General features: G+C 39.8%; 1 protein-coding gene and 2 long non-coding RNA genes across 3 annotated transcripts; 2 read left to right on the top strand and 1 right to left on the bottom strand.

The window, feature by feature from the left end:
* Window positions 1-8780: 8780 nt before the first annotated feature.
* Window positions 8781-11431, bottom strand: LOC121051467. The gene is made up of 3 exons (XR_005805794.1): window positions 10666-11431; window positions 9947-10022; window positions 8781-8865 (listed from the first exon to the last, which is right to left on the bottom strand). It is a non-coding gene; the product is annotated as an uncharacterized LOC121051467 (long non-coding RNA).
* Window positions 11432-11725: 294 nt separating this feature from the next.
* LOC121051168 lies at window positions 11726-12761 on the top strand. Its single transcript, XM_040513240.1, has 2 exons — window positions 11726-12505; window positions 12625-12761. The coding sequence occupies exons 1-2, from the start codon at window positions 11886-11888 to the stop codon at window positions 12626-12628; spliced, it is 624 nt and encodes a 207-aa protein (XP_040369174.1). The 5' UTR covers window positions 11726-11885; the 3' UTR covers window positions 12629-12761.
* Window positions 12762-18540: 5779 nt separating this feature from the next.
* LOC112190392 lies at window positions 18541-21266 on the top strand. Its single transcript, XR_002932380.2, has 3 exons — window positions 18541-19123; window positions 19798-19868; window positions 20974-21266. It is a non-coding gene; the product is annotated as an uncharacterized LOC112190392 (long non-coding RNA).
* Window positions 21267-21489: the final 223 nt, after the last annotated feature.

Raw genomic sequence — 21489 nt, 5'->3', positions numbered from 1 at the left:
GATTCACTCTGATGTTTGGGGACCTTCTCGAGAACCCACTGTGTTCGGCATGAGATATTTTGTGTTATTTATTGATGATTGTACGAGATTGTCATGGGTTGCTCTTCTTAAAACCAAAGATGAAGTCTTTCCAGCTTTTCAAACTTTTCGTACTCTTGTTCAAACACAATACCATAGCACCATTAAAGTCGTTCGTTCTGACAATGGGGGGGGGGGGAATATGTTAATCATGTCTTCCAAGAGTTTTTCAAAACCCATGGAATTGTTCACCAAACCACATGTCCACAAACACCAGAACAAAATGGAGTGTATGAAAGGAAAAATCGTCATTTACTTGATATGGCTCGTGCCCTTCTCTTTGGTGCTTATATGCCTAAGTATCTTTGGGGCGATGCTGTCTATGCTTCCTCCCATCTTATCAATCGTCTTCCATCTAGTGTTCTTCAGGGAAGAATTCCATTTGAGGTTCTTGCATCTCATGTCTCCTTACCTTCATTTCATAACCTTCCAGCTCGTGTCTTTGGTTGCTTTTGTCCATATTCCTAAAAACCAGCGGTCTAAGTTGGACGCCCGAGCGCTTAAGTGTGTGTTTGTGGGCTACGGAGGTTATCAAAAAGGGTATAAGTGCTATCATCCACCCACCAGAAAATACTATGTCACTATGGATGTTACTTTCTTTGAGGACATGAGTTATTTTTCCTCCTCGGATACAGCTCTTCAGGGGAAGAATTCATATTTTGAAGAGCTGTATCATGGAGAGGGGGAGGAATCAGGCATTGCAAAAGAAGTCGCACAGGCAGGAGGTATTTTGACAGATCCAATTGAAAGCAACAGCTCATCACCACCTCCAGAAGCAGAAGCTCCTACCATTACTTCTACCCCTGACCCACAACTCTCTGGTACTGAAGATCACCCATTTGAGGTATGTCCATCCACTGGTACTAGCAATAGTGAGTCTAATGTTGAGCAATATGTGTTACCAAATAGAACCACTCGAGGACAATCAGCCAAAAGATATGAACCTTCTCTTACTGCCAAATCAAAATACCCAGTAGCTAATTATATGTCCACTAGGAGATTGTCTAAGTCATATGAATCATTTGTGAATCAAATATCTGCTGTATCAGTACCTAACAGAGTGCAGGATGCATTGGGGAATCTAAAGTGGAGGAAGGCAATGGAGGAAGAGATGGAGGCATTGCAGAAGAACAATACTTGGCAACTTGTGCTGTCACCAGAAGGCAAGAAGGCTGTTGGTTGTCGCTGGGTGTTTACTGTGAAACATAATGCAGATGGATCAGTAAACCGGTACAAAGCACGCCTTGTAGCAAAGGGGTTTACTCAGATGTATGGTATAGACTACGATGAAACGTTTGCTGCTGTTGCCTAGATGAACACTATTCAGGTTCTGCTCTCGTTTGCTGCTAGTTTAAACTAGCCACTCCGACAGTTTGATGTTAAGAATGCATTTCTTCATGGAGAGTTAGCCGAGGAAGCGTACATGAGCCTTCCACCTGGGTATGTAGTTGCTTCTCCTGGTGATTTTGTATGCAAGTTGAGAAAATCTTTGTATGGTCTCAAACAATCGCCTCGTGCTTGGTTTGGGAGGTTTTCACAATTCATGAGGAAGGTTGGTTACAAACAGAGCAACTCAGATCATACCTTGTTCTTCAAGCATCAACAAAGGAAGATAACAGCTCTAATTATTTATGTGGATGATATGGTAATCACCGGCAATGATACTGTTGAGATGGATAGACTGCAGAGACAGCTAGCCTCTGAGTTTGAGATGAAGGACTTGGGTGAACTTAAGTACTTCTTAGGAATTGAGGTAGCCAGGGGGAGAGAAGGGATCTACCTGTGCCAGAGGAAGTATGTTCTTGACTTACTAACAGAAACAGGTTTGTTGGATTGTAGACCTGTTGATACTCCTATTGAATAAAATCATTGTTTAGCTGAGTATCCAGATCAGGTACCTACTGATCGAGCTCACTATCAAAGGTTAGTTGGGCGCTTGATTTATTTGGCTCATACTAGACCAGATGTTGCATATGCAGTGAGTGTGGTGAGTCAGTTCATGCATAACCCAAGTGAGAGTCACATGGATGCAGTTATGAGAATTTTAAAGTACCTGAAGTCAGCTCCAGGAAGGGGAGTTTTGTTCTCTAAACACAACAACATCCTTAAGGTCTGTGGCTTTACAGTGCAGATTGGGCTGGAAATACTACAGACAGGAGGTCAACATCAGGTTACTTTACCTTTGTGGGAGGTAATTTGGTTACATGGAAGAGTAAGAAACAGAAAGTTGTGGCACGATCTAGTGCTGAGGCCGAGTATAGAGGTATGACTCACGGAGTGTGTGAATTACTGTGGCTAAGAAATCTATTACATTATCTGGGTTTCAAACTCAAAAGTACTATGCAGTTGTATTGTGACAACAAGGCAGCCATTGACATGTCACAGAATCCAGTACAACATGATCGTACTAAACATGTGGAGGTTGATCGTCACTTTATAAAGGAGAAGCTAGATGCTAAAATTATTAGCTTTCCTTTTGTTCCAACTGAAGAGCAACTTGCAGATATACTTACCAAAGGAGTTTCTAGGAAGGCGTTTTATGACTCACTAAGCAAGTTGGGCATGGTTGACGTGTATGCGCCAACTTGAGGGGGAGTGTTAGCGTGAGGGAAACATGGAAACCACAAAACATGGAAAAGTAAAAGCAACCTGTTTTGTGGATCTTTGTCTATTACCTCCACTGTTAGATTAGAATGCACCATGTATATAATTACCTCTTCTGAGCAAGTATGTAGAAATGAACTCAATCTTAATCTGTTAAATATCAATACAGATTATTCTCTCAATCTTGTTACCTTTGACTGAGTGGAAGAAGATGCCTGACACACTAGGATCTGATCTCTCCATTGCTAGCAGTATTTCACATTATAGGGATCTGCCAAGTGTTAACGTTAGTGATCCGAGAGATCCCTAGTTAGCTTTAGAGAGAGAGAGAGAGAGAGAGAGAGAGTGACACGAGATGTATAGTGGTTCGTCTCCCACCTTAGAGGGAAACTACGTCCACTTGAATGTGTACTAGTGTGTCGAGCCTTGCGGCCTAACAAGATTACAAGAGATGTAATGGGATCCTTTGAGTTGTGGGAGGAGGCATTCCTTTTATAGGTGAAGGAAGCCATCTCCTTTACATGGTTTTCGATGTGGGACAAGCAACCACCATTTCTAGTCTAGAAAGCCTATTTGTGAGGGCATGTTACAAGGCCGGAAAGGTGCCTTCCCGGTGACGGATTTGCGACTTCCGGATGCCGTAGCGTAGCTTGAACATAGGGCTACAAGATGCAAGTAGCGTTTGGATCCCATGAGGGTGTTGTTTATGTTTGGTGAGGTAGCAAACTAGCCTTGCTAGTAGAGGTATCTACAAGTCCCTGAAGTCCCCGAGTAAGAGGAGCTTCTTGGTTGGGGAGTTATAATCATGAAGTCATCAAGCATAAACAATGTCCGAGAGGCGCCTAGCCCCTACAAGTCCCCAAGCTCCATAAGCAAGAAGGGACTCCTTTAACCTACACAATGAGACAAAAACGCGCATATGTAGAATGCTTGTTGTATTGGTTACCGCTCGTATTAATGGAATGCGAAAAGAATTCGTTTTATTGCGAGCAACAAATGGTAGAAGAACTCAATATTCCATTAATGTGTATGAACATGTCAAATATTGGTAGTTGTATATGTGGATCTTATGGCCATATAACACGCACAATAGATAGTGGCAAATGTAATGGGTGTCCATATAAATTTGTGGGAGTAGTCCCGGTGACATCGTATGAAACGTTTGTGAACTTGGGGCTTAAATAAAGCATGTTGGACATGATCGAGCAAGTTGGGTTGTTCGAGCAAGTTGGGTGTAGTTGAGTGTGTAGGCGTTGTGCGAGCATGCGAGGCGTGGCTCAAGCGCAAGTCGTGGCCATACTCGATACCCAAGCGAGTTGTAACCCGAACAAGTCGTTTATCCGAGCATGTTTAATTAAGTCGTAAGTGTCACAAGCTTCTAGATGAGTGTCGCATTGCAACGACGCTCCTGGGGGTCAGCGGTGATCAGTCAGGCGGTGGTGGCTGGCTGAGCTAGTGGGTTGTCCGGCGGATAATGGTGGTGACATGCTAATTTCAGTGCAAGCTCGCTGGTGATTGCCGCTAGAGTTAGAGTTGGCTGCCGAAGCTCGCCACTGATGGAGCTTTAGCGAAGGCAGTTTGCCGCTGATACTACTTAGCGATGCCGCTAATGGAGCTCGACGTTGCCTTCGATTGATGCTCGGAGCTGCTATTGACGGTGCTAGTTAGCCTTGTTGCTGACTTGGAGCTCGGCGGAGGGACTGAGCTAAGCGGAAGGTCGATGCCGGCGGAGCCGTGCCGCTGGTGCCTATCCATGGGTGCCCATAGACGTCTTCTGGGTGTCCAGAGTAGATTAGTGGCAATTTTTTTTTTTAAGTTCAGCGTTGACCTTGCTGACTTTAGGTTTATGGGCGTTGACCCTGAGTTGACCTGGATCTCTGCAAGCACCGAGAGCCCAGGTTGAGCTTGATGCAAACTTGTGTTGTTGTTTTTTGTTTTACCGCTGAGATGGGTGCGGATGCAAGGCTTGATTGAGAATACAAGGCAAAGGAGGTCGAGTCCTTCTAGCGCCAATGTTAACGTTAGTGATCCGAGGGATCCCTAGTTAGCTTCAGAGAGAGAGAGAGAGAGAGAGAGAGAGAGAGAGAGAGAGAGAGAGAGAGAGTGACACGAGATGTATAGTGGTTCGTCTCCCGCCTTAGTGGGAAACTACGTCCACTTGAATGTGTACTAGTGTGTCGAGCCTTGCGGCCTAACAAGATTACAAAAGATGTAATGAGATCCTTTGAGTTGTGGGAGGAGGCATTCGTTTTATAGGTGAAGGAAGCCATCTCCTTTACATGGTTTTCGATGTGGGACAAGCAACCACCATTTCTAGTCTAGAAAGCCTATTTGTGAGGGCATGTTAGCAAGGCCAGAAAGGTGCCTTCCCGGCGACGGATTTGCGACTTCCGGATACCGTAGCGTAGCTTGAACATAGGGCTACAAGATGCAAGTAGCGGTTGGATCCCATGAGGGTGTTGTTTATGCTTGGTGAGGTAGCAAACTAGCCTTGCTAGTAGAGGTATCTACACCAAGCAATCTCAAAGAATGTTTCCTGTCACTACAAAAAAGAATTGTGTTAGCTTCACCAATTTGCGTCGGCCTTCAATTGCCGTCGCCAATGCCTCCTGTTTTGCGACGGCAAAAACTGAGGGGTCGCGATTGTGCAAAATATTTGCGACGGTAACAACTGCCGTCGTCACTGGGCATGGCAAACCCAATGGTTTACTTCGGCAAGAGTTAGCCGTAGTAAAATACTAAGAGTTTGCATCGCGTTTCTTCAATTCTTCCCGTAGTATGAAAACCACGACAGTCGCCCTCTGCTAAAAAAAAAAAAAAAAAAAAAAAACTCTCTCAAAACGGAGGCCGATCTCTTCGTCTCTCTTGTTCTCCCTCTCTCTCCATCATCGCAAATCCCATCTTCCGCCAATACTTCTGTCTAAGCTCTTCCTTATCGGCAAACCAAATTGGGGAAATCTTTGGGGGTATCGTTCAAATCTAGATCCCTCACCTGCAAAAGAGTCAATTAGGTCGCATATCGTAAACGACGTCGGTGAGTCCCTTTCAGGGGAGCTCTAGCTGGCTGGAGACCAGAGCTAAGATGGGTTTCAGTTTAGGATTCTTGGTCGGCATCTTTGGAGTTCTAATTCTCTCTCATGCCGCTTAATCAACCGTTCTTATTTTCCTCTCTCTCGGCAACCAAGAGCAGCCTCCATCTCTCTTTTCTTCGAGCAGCCTCCAAACCCAAAACCTAGAGAAGCATTGAGCGAGACCTCCCCAAACCCAAAACCCAAATCACTGTTCGAGCTTCTTCCACTGCCTTCGTCGAGACCTCCCTAGCTGTAAGTATGCTTCTTTTTCAAGCTTGGATTTCAATGCAATCAGTCAAAATTGAAAAACCCAGTTTCAGTTTCAAAGCACTGGGCTTTTGGATTGTGTGTTTAGCCACTTGTTTCAGTAACTTTCTAGTTTATACTAATGTTTGATGGTTGAGGACTTGAGTCCTACTGTTGGTTTCAAGCTATTGGTTGATTTGGCTTTTTTTTTTCCTTCATTCAAATCTGGGAGTAATGTGTTATTGGTTGGTTTCAAGTTTGGAAAGTGACGTTCTGGTTTCAAGTTATTGATCCACTCTTTGGCATCTATAATTAGATGTAGATTTGGTTTTTTGCTTATTTAGATTGAGAAATCTGGTTTTGAAGAATGATGAAGTAGCTCTGGTTGTATATCTTGTTTGATTTTTGAGATCTTAATGAAATGGGTTTTGGAGAGATGATGTTGCCCTCCATGTGTTTGTGAAAATGACTCTTTCAATTGAATGATGCGTTTGTTTCGATTATCTGCAAATGCAAACTAAATGAAGTACTTGGCTCACATAATTGAGAGCTATGGTAAAATGTTCATAGAATTGAAAGGTGAAACTCATTTGCTTGCAGTCATCACACACTTCTCCATCTTCCTCATGTCATCAATTGCTTCATCGTTACTGTCCAGTAGGAAATGGAGCTTTCTTTGGTTATAGCAATTACTGAGAGGATCATGAAGGCTCTTAAAGACTAGGACGAAGATGAAATCCCACCTGAAAGTGTCCGTTGCTATGTTCTTTATGAATGCCGCAAGTGGAATCTTGTTTGAACATTTCTTTCTTCCTTATTGTTCAGTTCATGTACCGAATGATCCTGAATATTTCAGGCAGTTCCATTTGCTTTGGATTTTTGTTCCGTTCACAAGCATGATCTGTATTTCAACTTCTCTATAATTGAACTTTATGTTTCAACATTTCCATCAGTTGTCCCAGCATTTTGAAATTACATTTGCTTATGGTTCATTGGCATTTAAATATTCTCTGCCATTAAATTCTCTCATGGGTCTGTTTGCATTTATATTTCCTACAGTTTCACTTTACCATAGTTATATTTGCTTCAGTTTTCACTTTTTGTCTGCTGAAGCATGACAGTTTTGAGTATATTTGTGTTTTTGGCTGTTTGTATCTAATGAACTTTGTATTTGAACAATTTCTATGATAGTAGATTTTCACTTTTATCACATACTCTGCTATTACATTCTATTAAGAGATAGGACTGTGCAACAGTGCAAGTATATGTGTTGAATGCTTGGTGATCAAGTCAAAAAATGATAGGTATGAACAAAAATATCTATAGAGAGTTAATTATGTTTGTTTTGCTTGATGGCTTGATAATGGGGTGTTTTGTAACAGACGTTAAGCCTGCATCTGCGGATTCTCCTTTAGAGGTAGTTTGATTTCGAGAGCTCTATTTTTACTTCATTCTTGATAATTATCATTACTCATTCTGAGTTGGATTCCTTATTAGTGTATAGCCTTTAGATTTTATGTTTATGGATGCATATAACATCAACTTTGATGCAATCAGAAGCCGATGATGGGTATAGGTGGATTGTGGACTGTATGATGATGATGATGATGATGATGGTACGTGCTGGTCTATTAAACTCTTCCCTTCTCCTTTTTGGTATTTCTGTTCAATTTATATCTCTACACTCACTCACAGATAAAACAATGTTGTGCTACTTTTTCTCTTAATAGCCTTCAACTAAGAACTCTTACACTTTCAGTAGGTTCGTTACTATATATAAATTTCTTTGGCATTCCCATGTAGACCAAGACAAGGTAGAAGCTTCTATGTAGACCAAGACAATTAGGTAGAAGCTTCTAAGTTATTTTTGCAAAGGTTAATGTGTCAATGTTTATAGTGACAGTGATAATGTTTATAAAATGTGAAAGTTAGTTGGTTTGAATTTAATGTGATTATATCCAACGCAGGGTTTGATGTCATCTTCAGAATCTAGTGAAGATGGAGGAAATGAAGTGTTATGATTACCAATTTTCCAATACATTAACTTTATGTAATTTAATTTTGTAAATTTATGTATTTGAACATTGGTGAAGATATATAAAATTGATGTTAAAAAGTAATTTGATGAAACTTTTCCTTTGTATCACTTTCTTCCCTAAAATAAAAATTTTAAAAAATTCTAGCACGCAAATTTTGTATGCTAGATTTTTTTTAATTAATAATTCACATTTTGCGACTGCAATTTGCCGTCGCAAATATCAATGGCGACACCACCAATGACATCGGCAAAATTGCCGTCGCCTAGCCGTCGCCATTGGTCTTTTGCGACGGCAAATTGGCTTTCCGCGACGGCGTTGCGCCGTAGCAATTTGAATTCTTTTTTGTAGTGTGTACTTCGATATGTTTCCAGAAGACGAAACCATCAGCCGAGAGAGGCTAATACGGTTGTGGATAGCCGAAGGATTTGTGAGACCAGACGGAGTAAAAACGGTGGAGGCAGTTGCACAGACTATTCTGACTAATCTCATTGACAGAAATTTGGTTGTGGTCAGTGCGAGGGAAATCGATGGACGAGTCAAGAATTGTCATGTTTCCAACCTTGTTCGTGAGTTCATCATTTCCAAAGCAAAGCATTTCATCACTGTTTTGGAAGCCAAGAGTGTTGGAAATATTGTTCGGGATTCAGGTGAGAAAATTCGACGCCTTTCAGTTCAGTGTGATATCAATTTGTTAAGGAACATAGACCTGAGTCGTATGACTCATACTCGTACCTTACTAGTTTTCCGGCAGACAGCCAATAGGTCTGAGCTTCATATGGTGCTTAAAGCCTGTAAGCTCTTACGGGTCTTCGGTTTGCAAGGTGTACCTGAATTGGTGAACTTTCCAGAATCTGTAATTAGTCTCACCTTATTAAGGTACTTGAGTGTCAGGCAAACCAACATTGAAAGTGTTTGTCACGCCCTGAATTTTGAATAAGAAATTCAAATCCGAAACATGAATAATTAAAAAATACAAAAACCAATCTAAATTTTTCTTTCAGAATAACACGCCTCACACCACTCAATATTACAATACCCAACTCCTCAATTCGCTATTACAGCACACTATCACAAATTCCAAATTGATAAGTTCGAAATGAACATAACGAAACTCATAATAATGCTGTAACTCAATACCACTACTCTAAGCAGCCTGATCACCTTCTCGATTCTCCTGACTTGTAAGATTTCCCGCTACACAAATATATAATGTGTACCGGGATTGCAACAACACAAACCCGGTGAGCTTGACAGCCCGTATGAGTAAACGAAAGGATTGCACAATTTAATATAACAATTTCAACTCAAGCAATTGAAATTGTAGTAATAACACAATCACAACGACCACCACAAAATCCCATCACTTTCTCATTCTCACATATATATATAGACACTTATGAGTTACTCTCAATTTCACTCATAAGGTCACCACAAAACCACGTCACTTTCTCACTCTTATATATATATATATATATAGACGCTTATGAGTTACTGTCGATTTCGCTCATAAGGTCACTTAACATTTGGCAGACAGACTAGAGCTCTAACTGATCGCAACCACCAACTCAGCGCGAGAGCGTGGTATCACGATTTAATGCTATTAGTAACCACCAGCTGGGTACCAGAGCGTGGTTCACTAACAGATGCCATGGTCACCCCTGTGGCCTATTGATCTCCACAGATCAATATATCTCAACAACTCAACAATTTACTGTTTCTCAACAATAAAACTCAACACCTCGCTATATATATAGTTCCCTCACCAAAATCCAACAACACGTATATTTTATCAAAAATAAAATATGTATAAAGTCATTCGCACATGTATTAACAACTATAAATAATATAAAATTAAATATAAATGTTTTGAACTCCAATTCGTGAATGAACCATGTGCGGTTTACTCACCTCCAATCCAGCTGCGTCTTCTTAGCAGCACAACCACAATTTTACGAATCATCCGCCAAATCATCCTGTCGATCACCTAATCCAATACGATCATAACTTAGCCAATAACTCATAAACAAAAAAATAAACGATGATCCAACGGTCAGATCCTCACAGATCGCCCTTAGGATCATCCTCCTAGTTTATCACGAAGATCCAACGGTCGGATCTTCCTGAATCGTCCTTATAAACATCTCCACAAAATTTTATGAAAATCCGACGGTCGGATTCTCACGAATCGCCTTCCAAACACCATTTCACAATTATACGAAGATCCAACGGTCGGATCTTCGCCCGTGACCACACAAAGTCATCGGGACAGTCATACGATCAACATATCAAAACTACAAGTCCATCGGACGGTCCGATCTTCACAGATCACAAATCGAACGATAGAAATCGATCGAAATCGTAAAATTCATAACTAAATCATACGATATCCAAAAATTGCGTATAATATATCGAAATGATCGTATTGAAATGTAGTATCTAAAAAAGTAAAGAAATCACATTTTTGACCCCTGGAGGTGGCCGGAAAAGGGCCGCCGGAATTTGGACAGAGCCGCCGCCGACCACGGCCAATGGTGTCGGGACCGGGCTGCTCCTCTTCATCTCATCAAGCTTAACAACTTTCATAACTAGCACAAAGTCTGAAAATGAACGGAAGTAGGAGAAATTACCTAAAACAGTCGTGATGGCCGGAAAATTTCCAGAAACCGGCGAAATTTGCAGAAACCGTCCAACCAATTTTTCCACGTAAAAACTTCATCTTTTGGCCTCGATTCCTTCTGGAGAGTTGTTAAAAACATCAAAGCGAACTCAGAGGTTCAATAATCACTCAAAAAGAAGCTCTACAGCTCGAGATATCACGATCGAAAGCTTCGGTGGACGGAAAAATTCCAGAATCCGGCGAGCTTGAATTCCGACGTAAAAAATTCAACAAATCGCTTCGATCCCTTCATGAAAGTTGTTCAGAACTTAAATATGAGTTAAGCAGTGCAAGAATCACAAGAAATGATGGTCTGTATCTTGAGATATCTCGATCGAAAGGTTTTGTTTTCGGATCGAAAACCGGTCGAGCTCCGACGAACGTGAAACCGGTCACTCCAGGTGTGATCCTTCAAGTATGATGATCAGAAGGTTGAGGCGAGTTCATAGAGCTAAGGATCGGAAGTTTTGGTGACTTGTAGCTCGAGATATCGAGATTGACTCGAAATCGGCTCAAACGAAGCCGGGTCCTCCGCCGTCGGTACCGTCCATGTTGCGGCACAAGGAAGCCACCGGCGGCTGCGCAAGGTCTAGGCGAAGCTACTGGAGGTGGTCCGATGTCTTGAGGTGGCCTGAGGAGGGGGAGGTCTGTAGGTGAATGGTTGCTCTGTTCGTTGCTCGGTTCGGTCGATAGAGAGAGTGAGAGTGTGAGTGAGAGAGAGAGAGAGAGAGTGTGTGTGTTTCTGCTTTCCCTTTGTTGCTTAAAACACGGAACATGCTCCCCTTTCTTTTATCAACAGTAAACCCACTAACAAGCTGCCAAAACAGGTTATTACAGTTTCCAAGATCCATAGAGAAGCTTGGATTGTTGGAAACCTTAGAACTTAATGACACCCTGGTGACCAATTTGCCAAAAGGGATTGGTAAACTCCACCATTTGCGCCACCTTTTGGTGTATTGCAATGCTGTCAACAATAATATGATGTTTGGAGCTGCACAAGGAGTGGAGTTTTCTACTAGCAAAAAAAGTGCTTTATCTATTTCAAATTCGTTACAAAAGTTGTCTCTGATTAAGGTAAACACCAACAAAAAATTCTTGAAAGCCTTAGGAGAGTTGAAAGATCTTAGAAGGTTGGGGCTGGTAGATCTTCATAGAGAAGATGGAAGAGAATTGTGTTGCACCATTCAGAAAATGGATGATCTTTCGACATTGGATGTAAGAGCAACAAGCGAGGATGAATATCTTGACTTGGATCACATGCAATCCGGCTCCCCGCCTCTCCTTCTCCAACATCTATATTTAAAAGGGCGGCTAAAAAGGGTAACAGAGTGGATTCCCAAGCTTACCAGTCTCAAAAAGATTGGTTTAAAATGGTCAAAGATGGATGCTGACGCTGAGCCACTTACGGCCCTTCAAGATTTGCCCAACCTCATGGAGCTCGATTTGGTTGACTATTACACTGGCCAGGTGTTGGGTTTCGGAGATGAAACTTTCAAGAAACTAGTGGCATTAAGTATAGACAAATTTGATAAGCTAAATTTGATCTCAATAGGTGAGAAGGCAATGCCTATGCTCAAGAAGCTAACCATCTCGAGATGTCAGAATTTGAAGTTACTTCCATTTTCAAGTGGTGATCTTGAATTGCTGGAAGAATTGCTTCTATTTGACATGCCCAATGAATTCATTGCTGAGTCTGAAACAGACAGCGAACGACGTGAGGATTTAAAGCATGTTGGAGTCATTCATTATTCTCGGCATCCAGGAAGCTACCAATCTGATGGATTCAAAGATCTTTCTCCATCAAAATGGAGGTAATTAAGCACTCAACTCAATCATTTCGTTACTTTTTTTTTCCTTCAGTTGTAATATATTTTGCTTGAGGCCAATGAACTTCAGTGTAACCATTTTGAGGCTCTGTCTTTGGCTCTAGGTAGTGGTGGAGGGAAGATTAACCGGAGATCATGAGGAAGGCTATAAAAGTAAACAAGGAAAAGCAGGAGGACTGATCTCCATCTGATTTTTTTTTTTTTTGGCATATCATCACCATATATCTAGCGTGCATGTATTTTAATTATTAGTTTTATTTTTGTTTGCCTATATAGGTTTGTAATTACTTTCATGATATATTTGTATACACTTCTTTATTTTGGGTATTGGCAATATGTCCACCCATTTTGGTTTTTTATTTATTTATTATTATTTTTTAAATTTAGAGCAGAGATCTCTCACTAGGTTCTAGCTATCGAAAAAAAAATTATTTACCCTAGGCTCTAGCAAGCCTTTATTTTGATTTTCATTCAACAATACACTCTACATTTCCTTGGAAGTTTACTTTACACAAACGGTGGTCGTCTGGTCCTATAAGTTTTTCCAATCTCGGAGCAATTTTTGACAACCCTTTAGCACAATATATAGCATGGGAAATCTTAAATTTGTATGCCGGCAAGCTGCACTTAAAATATGACTTATCGGTATTACATTGTATGAAAATTATAATGCATGCGTGAGCGAAACCTTTTACACACGCATAGCAGGAGAGGACTATGACAGTTTCCAATGAGCAGAGTTAAAAAATAATGCAAATTGTACCTCTTTTAAAGGAGGGGCCTTCCACGTACATGCGTGTTCACGCATGTATATATAATTAAACTATATTGTCAAATAGGCTTTACAGTCATGTCTACATACTTGATGAAATCTCTGCTCAGTTGTGCTAAACTACTGTTAGATTCAGATCACAAGGTGGAGAATAATAAGGTAGTTGAAATTTACTTACTTTCTTAGCTATTATTCATTATTGAATCTAAATCTAACGATAGCTGAGTATTGATTGAGCACATAATTTATAGAGTAGCTGAACAGAACTATAAGCTCCAAATAAGAGCCTTTCCAATAAATAAGACCTAATAATAAGGATTCAATAAGGAACTTTGTTTCAATCTTTGGATTAAGGGAGCTTCTATTCATAATTCCAAAATTGACATTTGGACCTCTTTTTTTTTTTAAGTAATAATTGACTTTGTCAACTCATGATAAATTACTAATTAAGACACAAAAGAGGGGAAAAAAAAATCACTTTTTACCTCTATGAACCGTAATAGTCTTCAATTTGGAGAAACTTTCTCCTCCAACGTAAACCCTAAATATATATTAGTAAAGGGCTTTGACATCATATTTCTAGCATAATATTATACTTAAAGGATTATCTCGATCATGGAAGAAACAATCAAGGAAGGGAGTCCCATCAAGGAGTTACAAAGAGAAAACAATAATGCTGGAGAAAAAGACTTGCAAATGCACAAGGAGTTAAATTATTGAAATTTTTAACTATGAGATTGAATTATTGAAAAGGACTTGCAAACAATTCACCCTTCTTTTCTCACACGAGGCACACTTCCACTTCGATTCATTTTTTAATGTCTTTGACTCCACCATTCCTTTTGAGGATCAGCTACATTTGTTTTTCGAAAGAGCAGGACATGATAGAGACATAATAAATGTAGTGGCGTGTGAGGGACTGAAAATAGTTTAAAGGCCTGAGATATATCAGAAGTGTCAAGTCAGGAATGTGAGGGCTGGGTTCAAGCAGCTCCCATTAGACCAAGAGCTATTGAAGAAGGTGAAGACTATGTCGAAGTCACTAAGTCATCACAATAATTTTAGTATTGATGAAGATTAGCAGTGGATGCTGTAGGGAGGGAAAGGAAGAGTCCTTATATGGCTCTTTCTTTCTAGAAATGCGAGGAAGAGTTACATAATCTGTTTTTCTGTTTGGTTCTCATATTTTTCCTGTAATCATTCGTCACATAGGAAATGGTCTTGTATGCTACTGTTGTCATACTTTAATGAGTTCATTGTTACATCAAATAATGGTCTTGTATCCATATATTCGAGATTATGGTCTTGTATCACATCAAATAATTTAATTATTGATGAGGAATAATTTGAGATATAATCAAGGAAAAAAAAAAGGGATCTAATCATCTATGTTGTCGTCTTTGATATTTACTCAGTGTTTCATATTCATTTGACAAATCAAACACATTCAATTGATATATAACAGAAGGATACGGGTGGAGTAACATATGCATGCACGCATGATAGGAGCATTTTTATGCAACATTTTAATAATTTTTTCCTCATATTTTTCTTAGTTATTTCCTTTACTTAATCATTGATAATTTAGTTTCTATTTTCTAGGTACATTGGAATAAATGACAAGAAAATGAGCTGAAATGAAGAAATGGAGTTTTCCTGGTCCGACTAGGAATCCTAGTCAACGCAGGAATCCTGATGAGGCTAGGAAACCTGAAGGCATTAGGAGACCACATGGCTTGAAGATGACGTGGGAGATATTATGAGAGATTAAATCTGATTTTTGCAAGGAGAAAATCAAGGAGATTACGTTGAGAAAATGTTGGGAGAGTTTCATGGGATTGTGCAACAAGAAAAGACACAAAACAAGTCCATATTCGTTCCTTGATTCCCTCAAGATATGTTGGCTGAAATTAGAGAATAAAATCTGCAATTTTAATGTGAAAATCAGGGGAATATCAATGGGAGGACATTAAAGATAATGCCATGGAGAGATTTAAGGGAGAAAATGTCCAAAACAAGTCTAGATTCATTCCTATTTTCACTCAAGATTATTTTGGCCGAAAATTAACAGAAAAATCAGATAAAATCTTGGGAAATCAGCAATAATACATTTGGAAAGATTATGGAATTATTTTGGAGCTTTTTGATTGGTTGAGTGACATGGCAGAGCTGACGTGGCATTAATTCATTGGTTGGAGCTGTGTGGTGCAACCAGAAAATTTCTTAGAAATTAAATTCATGAAGTCTTGCCTTCCCCTATATATAGCCTCCTCTCTAGACGTTTCAGACACACCAACACCACAACACACCTCTTTGCCTCAGTAAATAAACATCAGAAAAATTCTCTCCATTCTCTAGTCTTCAGAAGCTCTGCATCTCAACCAAGGAGGAGAAGAAGTCATGCAATACATCAAGATCCTATCCACCATCCATCCTTGTGTCGTCCCTAGAAGATTGCTTGCTTTCAAGGATCTTCGAGTTCTTCGTCTCAAGGCCATGTCATCCATCTTTCACGGTGTATTTCATACTTTCTTTTGTTTTCCTTTGTTTGATTCGTAGAGTTATGAATTCTAGTTAACATGACGTTAAGGGCAAAGTTTAAAGCCGGTTTATATGTTTTGAAATAAAATTGTGATTTTTATATGTTGATTTATATGTTGCTTATGTGGGATTGCTTGATTGATTTTGTTTTACAGAAAACTTTTGCATGTTTGTGTTCTTTGGTGGCCAACTTAGGATATATGCATGTAATTGGAGCTAGATTTAAGTAGTAAAGGCTTTGGACAAAAGTCGAAATCAATTAAGAAGAATTGCAAATAGGTGAACTTATTCATAACTAGGTTGTGCAATTTGGTTGACATCCTTTCTCTATGCTTCATGCGTTGAATGTGTTCTTGATTAGCTAGCTTTCTAGACTCTGATTGCATGTTCAATAGGATTGATTTAGGTGCTTTCACTTAGATTAATTATTCAAGGAAAGTAAAAAATGGGAAATCGTTTGCTTTCTAACGTTTCACATGGTCAACTTCTTTCTCATGACATAGAAAATCAACTATAGGAATTGTGTTTGGATTTCTTGCATAAGATTGTGGTTTTGGTCTTTATTCCTTGCGTTCCACCCGTGTATATATGTTTTTACATTTTCTTTATTTTATTTATTTAATTTAATAATCCTAAAACCCCCTTGTGTTTGTTTTATTTTTGTAAATAATACTTTATACTTATTTTAATTCTTTAGTTGTTTTTGCAATTACAAGTGTACCCTTAATCCCCTGAATAAAACGATCCCTATTTGCTATATACTAACGATGACATTTTCAGGGTTAAATTATGCGCTTGCTTTAAGCGCATCAACGCACTTTTCTCAATTTTCTCAATTCTTTTTGCTCAGTTTAATTGTATCAAAGGTAAAATAGGATTGTGAAATATTTAAAAATTAAAGGTGGTCCAATTACCGATTTTGGAAACTTGGATTGAAAACGAGCAGAGCCCTAGGGTTTCTGAGCATAGCGTGGTGGCAGCGTGGTAGTCTTCACCAGCGAGCCAGCGCTGTAAGTCGTGCGTTGCAGTTCTCAGGGTCTGTTTGGTGGTGGCAAAGGTTTCGAAAAGATCAGGTTGTTCTAGGATCTTGGTGGCCGGGTCTTGGAGCTGTGAATCGAGGCAGATCGGTGGTAGGTACGTTCGGACTGATACCGCCATGACTGGGGTCTAGTGAAAGGCTAATCGCTGCGGTGTTGGACGAGTGCCCGCGGGTTAGTAGGTATGATTTTCATACCGATTGGGCGAAGTCGAGGTCAAGGCGATTGGCAATCGGCGTTGGACTGCTACCGATCTGTAGGCGCTGGTGCGGTAGTGCAATGCCGCTTTTGAGGATGGCTGCCTGGGGTGGACGACCCCCAGACAGGGCAGAGACGACGGCGACATGGTGCTCGGACCAGCGTCCTTGTCTAGGTTTTGACCTCTGGGCCTGGGTCAGGATCACATGGGCGCACCTGGGCCCATTTTAGTAGGTCTGAGAATTGGGCTTGGGTCGTTGGGCCTAGGCTTAAACTTGGACTGAGGGGCGATTGGGCTTTCAGGCCGAGACTTGAGCTCAAGTTTGGGCTAGTTGAGTCTGCTACAGTGGCATTGGACAAGAAGAGCAAGATCAACCTATTGCCGAGGTTGTTACCTCTTGAAGAGGCTAAAGATGGTGCTGGCAAATTAGACTAGATAAATAATTTTTCCTTAGAATAGCGAGGTTGTTCTTGCTCGTTTTAGGCTTGCTTTCCGGCTAAAATTGCTTTAGACTTTAATGAGTTTAATACTGGCTTAGATAGGTTTATTTGAGTTCACCGGATTCTTATGTAAGTGCATGTTAGACTATGGTATGTTTTCATGACTTTGATATCTAATAACATCAAATCCTTTTCAAAAAAAAAATTACCTATTTTGGAGATAAAAATAGAACTTAAAAAAAAAAAAAAGCTTTTATTGATTTTATTGAACGGTGGGCATTTTGGAAAAATTAGGGAGGTGTAAATACCAGATTGATTATTTGTAAAAATAAATTGGAGGTCTATTAAGTGGGGAGGTCTAAATGTCGATTTTAGAGGTATGAATAGAAGCTCCCTTGGATTAATATTTCAAAAATTTTAGCTAATTTTCACCTTTATCATGTGATCAAACAGCTGAAATAAAATCTTTATACTGAGTCTTTAGTTTTTTTTTTTTTTATGAGAATTACTCGAGTCTTGTTTAGTTGGTTAAAAACAAAGTGGCATGGAGACTCACTTAGTCCTGCCCACGTTCATTACAGTATACCAGGAATTTGAATTTTTTTGTTTTGTCTCACACAAAATATATGGAGAACAGTACTCCTGCTTTTCCTTGTGCACTTTTATAGCCTTCCTCATACATTGGTGTAATACCCCGAAAATTCAAATTATTTTCCGAGGACATTTTAGTATTGATTACGTAGTCATGGGAGAATGTACGAAGCTTAGAGAAGTGTGGAATTAGTTCGAACGTTTTTATTTCGAAAAACGTACGTTAATTAAGGGCACACGAAATCGACTTTTTATACGTATAGAATTTGGGAAAACTTCCTTCACAAAAGTTGTAGAGCTCGTCGATACGATCGCGTGCATATGCGGAACACAAAAATCGGAGTTTGTATGAATTTATTATGAATTTTAGAAGAAATTTCCAGTTTAGTATATATTTCCATTTTTGGAAATTTCCAAAAAAAATCATTTCCAGCCTTCCATTTCGGTAAGGCCGGTTTCTCCCTCTCCCTCACGAGCCGAGGATGACGGAAACTGGGTTTCCCTTCGCCGGCACTGTTCTTGCTCCACAGTCCATCAAATCACTCCAAACTTCTTCCATTAGCTTCGTATGGTCCTTGCGCACCCGTCTGTGGCAGCCTTACACGGCGGCGCAGCCTGAATCAGCGGCGACGAGCTCGTTCCAATTTGAGTTCGATTTTAGTCAACGCCTGTTTTCTCCTAGCTCCGGCCACCAAAACTTCCGATCTTTAGCTCCATGAACTCACCTCAACCTGCTGATCATCATACTAAAATGATTTCACCTGGAGTGACCGGTTTCATGTTCGTCGGAGCTCGGTCGGTTTTCGATCCGAAACCAAAATCTTTCGATCGGTATATCTCGAGCTGTAGTGCATCGTTTTGATTGATTCTTGATCCAATGGGTTCGCCTTGATGTTCTTAACAACTCTCTAGAAGGAATCGAAGCCTAAAATTGAAGTTTTTACGTCGAAATCATGGCTCACTGGTTTCTGCATTTTCTCGCCGGTTTCTGGAAATTTTCCGGCCACCGTCATACTGTTCAAGGTAATTTTCGACCCCTTCCGGTCATTTTCAGACTCCGTGCTAGTTATGAAAATTGTTGAGCTTGATGAGATGAAGAGGAGCATCCAGGCTCCGACACCATTGGCGGTGGTCGGCGGCGGCTCTGTCCTTTTTCCGGCGACCCTTTTCCGGCCACCTACGGGGGTCAAAAATGTGATTTCTTTACAGTTTTAGATTCTACATTTCGATACGATCGTTTGCATATATAATTCATAATTTTTGGATATCGTATGATTTAGTTATGAATTTTTACGGTTTCGATCGATTTCGATAATCCAATTAATGTTTTTCGAAGATCGGACCGTCTGATGGACTTGTAGTTTTGATATGTTGATCGTATGACTATCCCAGTGACTTTGTGAGGTCACGGGCGAAGATCCGACCGTTGGATCTTCGTATAATTGTGAATTAGTGATTTGGAAGGCGATTCGTGAGAATCCGACCGTCGGATTTTCATGAAATTTTGTGGAGAGGTTTATAAGGACGATTCAGGAAGATCCGACCGTTGGATCTTCGTGATAATTTTGGGGGATGATCCTAAGGTCGATCCGTGAGGATCCGACCGTTGGATCATCATATAATTTCGATCCGACCATTGGATCGTCTTTATTTTTATTTATGAGTTGTTGGCTAAGTTATGATCATATTGGATTTAGGTGATTGACGGTCTTCCTTGGTGAGCGGTTTTGATGTGTTTTGTGAAATTGAAGACGCAGCGGGATTAGAGGTGAGTAAATCTCACGTGGTTCATATTACGAACCGTGCACTTTTAATTAATTTATTTGTCGTAATTGTGTGAAAAATATTTATGGAATAAATATTTGTTTTAAATCATATGGACTTGATCAACTACGGTCCATAGGTAAGTAAAATGTTTTTAATTATGCAAAATGAATTTCCTGATTTTCTTGTGTAATTTATAGTTGGTATTAGTGATTATCCCTGTGCGGATGATTACGTATATATATATTTACGTGAATATATATATGGACGTATATATATATTTACGTGAATATATATATGGAATGGTGTGACATTGAAGAGTGTGGAATTGTGGTGATTTATTTATTATGATTTGAGATGTGACTTATCACATTTATATGTGACTTATCATGTTTATATGTGACATTATCATATTTATATGTGACTTATCACATTTATATGTGACTTATCATATTTATCTGTGGCTTTATACGTGACTTACCATATTTATACGTGAATTTCCATATTTATATGTGATGATTATGATCACTGAGTCATGTGGATTTTATGATGGACATTGGGGGATGTATAGAGTGTTGGGATGTAGTGCTCTGAGGACAGGGAGTCCGAAGAACGCCGGTTAAATAATAACCGAGATGTAGTGCTCTGAGGACGGGGAGTCCGAAGAACGCCGGTTAAATAATAACCGAGATGTAGTGCTCTGAGGACTGGGAGTCCGAAGAACGCCGGTTAAATAATAACCGAGATGTAGTGCTCTGAGGACAGGTTGTCCGAAGACCGCCGGTTAAATAATAACCGAGATGACAGACAGCGATGTAGTTAGAACTCTAACGTAGGATCAAGTTGGACCAAAGTGGTGCTATGTGGGTTGGATTTTGTAGGACCAGTGTAGTGTATTGTGATTTGAGGATTGTGAAAATGTATTCCTTGTGGTTTTCCATGAGTGGTTTGATGTCTCTTTGCAGACATATTACTGTTGAAATTTTACTTGATTTGTAAGAATTGAAATTTAAATAAATCAACAGTTCTTTCTTGTTTACTCACGAGCTGTCAAAAGCTTACCGGGTTTGGTGTTGTTGCAATCCCGGTACACTATTCAAATTGTGTAGCGGGTAGTCCTGCAGGTCAGGAGGATCATGACGGAGATCGTGCGGATTAGAGTATGGGTTTTAGTTTTACAGTTTTGTAAATTGCGAGGTGAGTGATGCTCAATTGGAGCTTTACAATTTTACTTTGTACAAGTGAGTTGTATTATTTAAATTAAGTTTTTTTTTTTAGATTTGTAATTTGAGTGGTTGCGTTGTAGTTGTATATTCATGTTTCGGATTTGAATTTATTATTCAAAATTCGGGGCGTGACAATTGGTCTCTCTCCGGTCACACTTGTATCACACTTACCAGGTCTGCATCAACCTTAGAAATAATTATATGTCTGAGCTTGTTACTGAGCATTCGATATGTCAACCCCTACACTCTCAAATGATTCTCGTTTCATAGTTTAAGTTTCTTCCCCAAAAATCGTTAATTATTATAGGGAGAATTTCACAATGGTTACTTAACTATGACTCATTCGACACTTTGGTCATTAAAGTTTCAAATATATCACTTTGATCACTCAACTATTAT

Source organism: Rosa chinensis, chromosome 2 (assembly GCF_002994745.2).
Source record: "Rosa chinensis cultivar Old Blush chromosome 2, RchiOBHm-V2, whole genome shotgun sequence".
NCBI classification, from domain to species: domain Eukaryota; kingdom Viridiplantae; phylum Streptophyta; class Magnoliopsida; order Rosales; family Rosaceae; genus Rosa; species Rosa chinensis.
This window is presented reverse-complemented; position numbering and strand designations above follow the sequence as displayed.

Coding starts and splice junctions, on each gene's coding strand:
- LOC121051168 (XM_040513240.1), top strand. CDS start 11,886: ATGGATGATCTTTCGACATTGGATGTAAGAGCAACAAGCGAGGATGAA.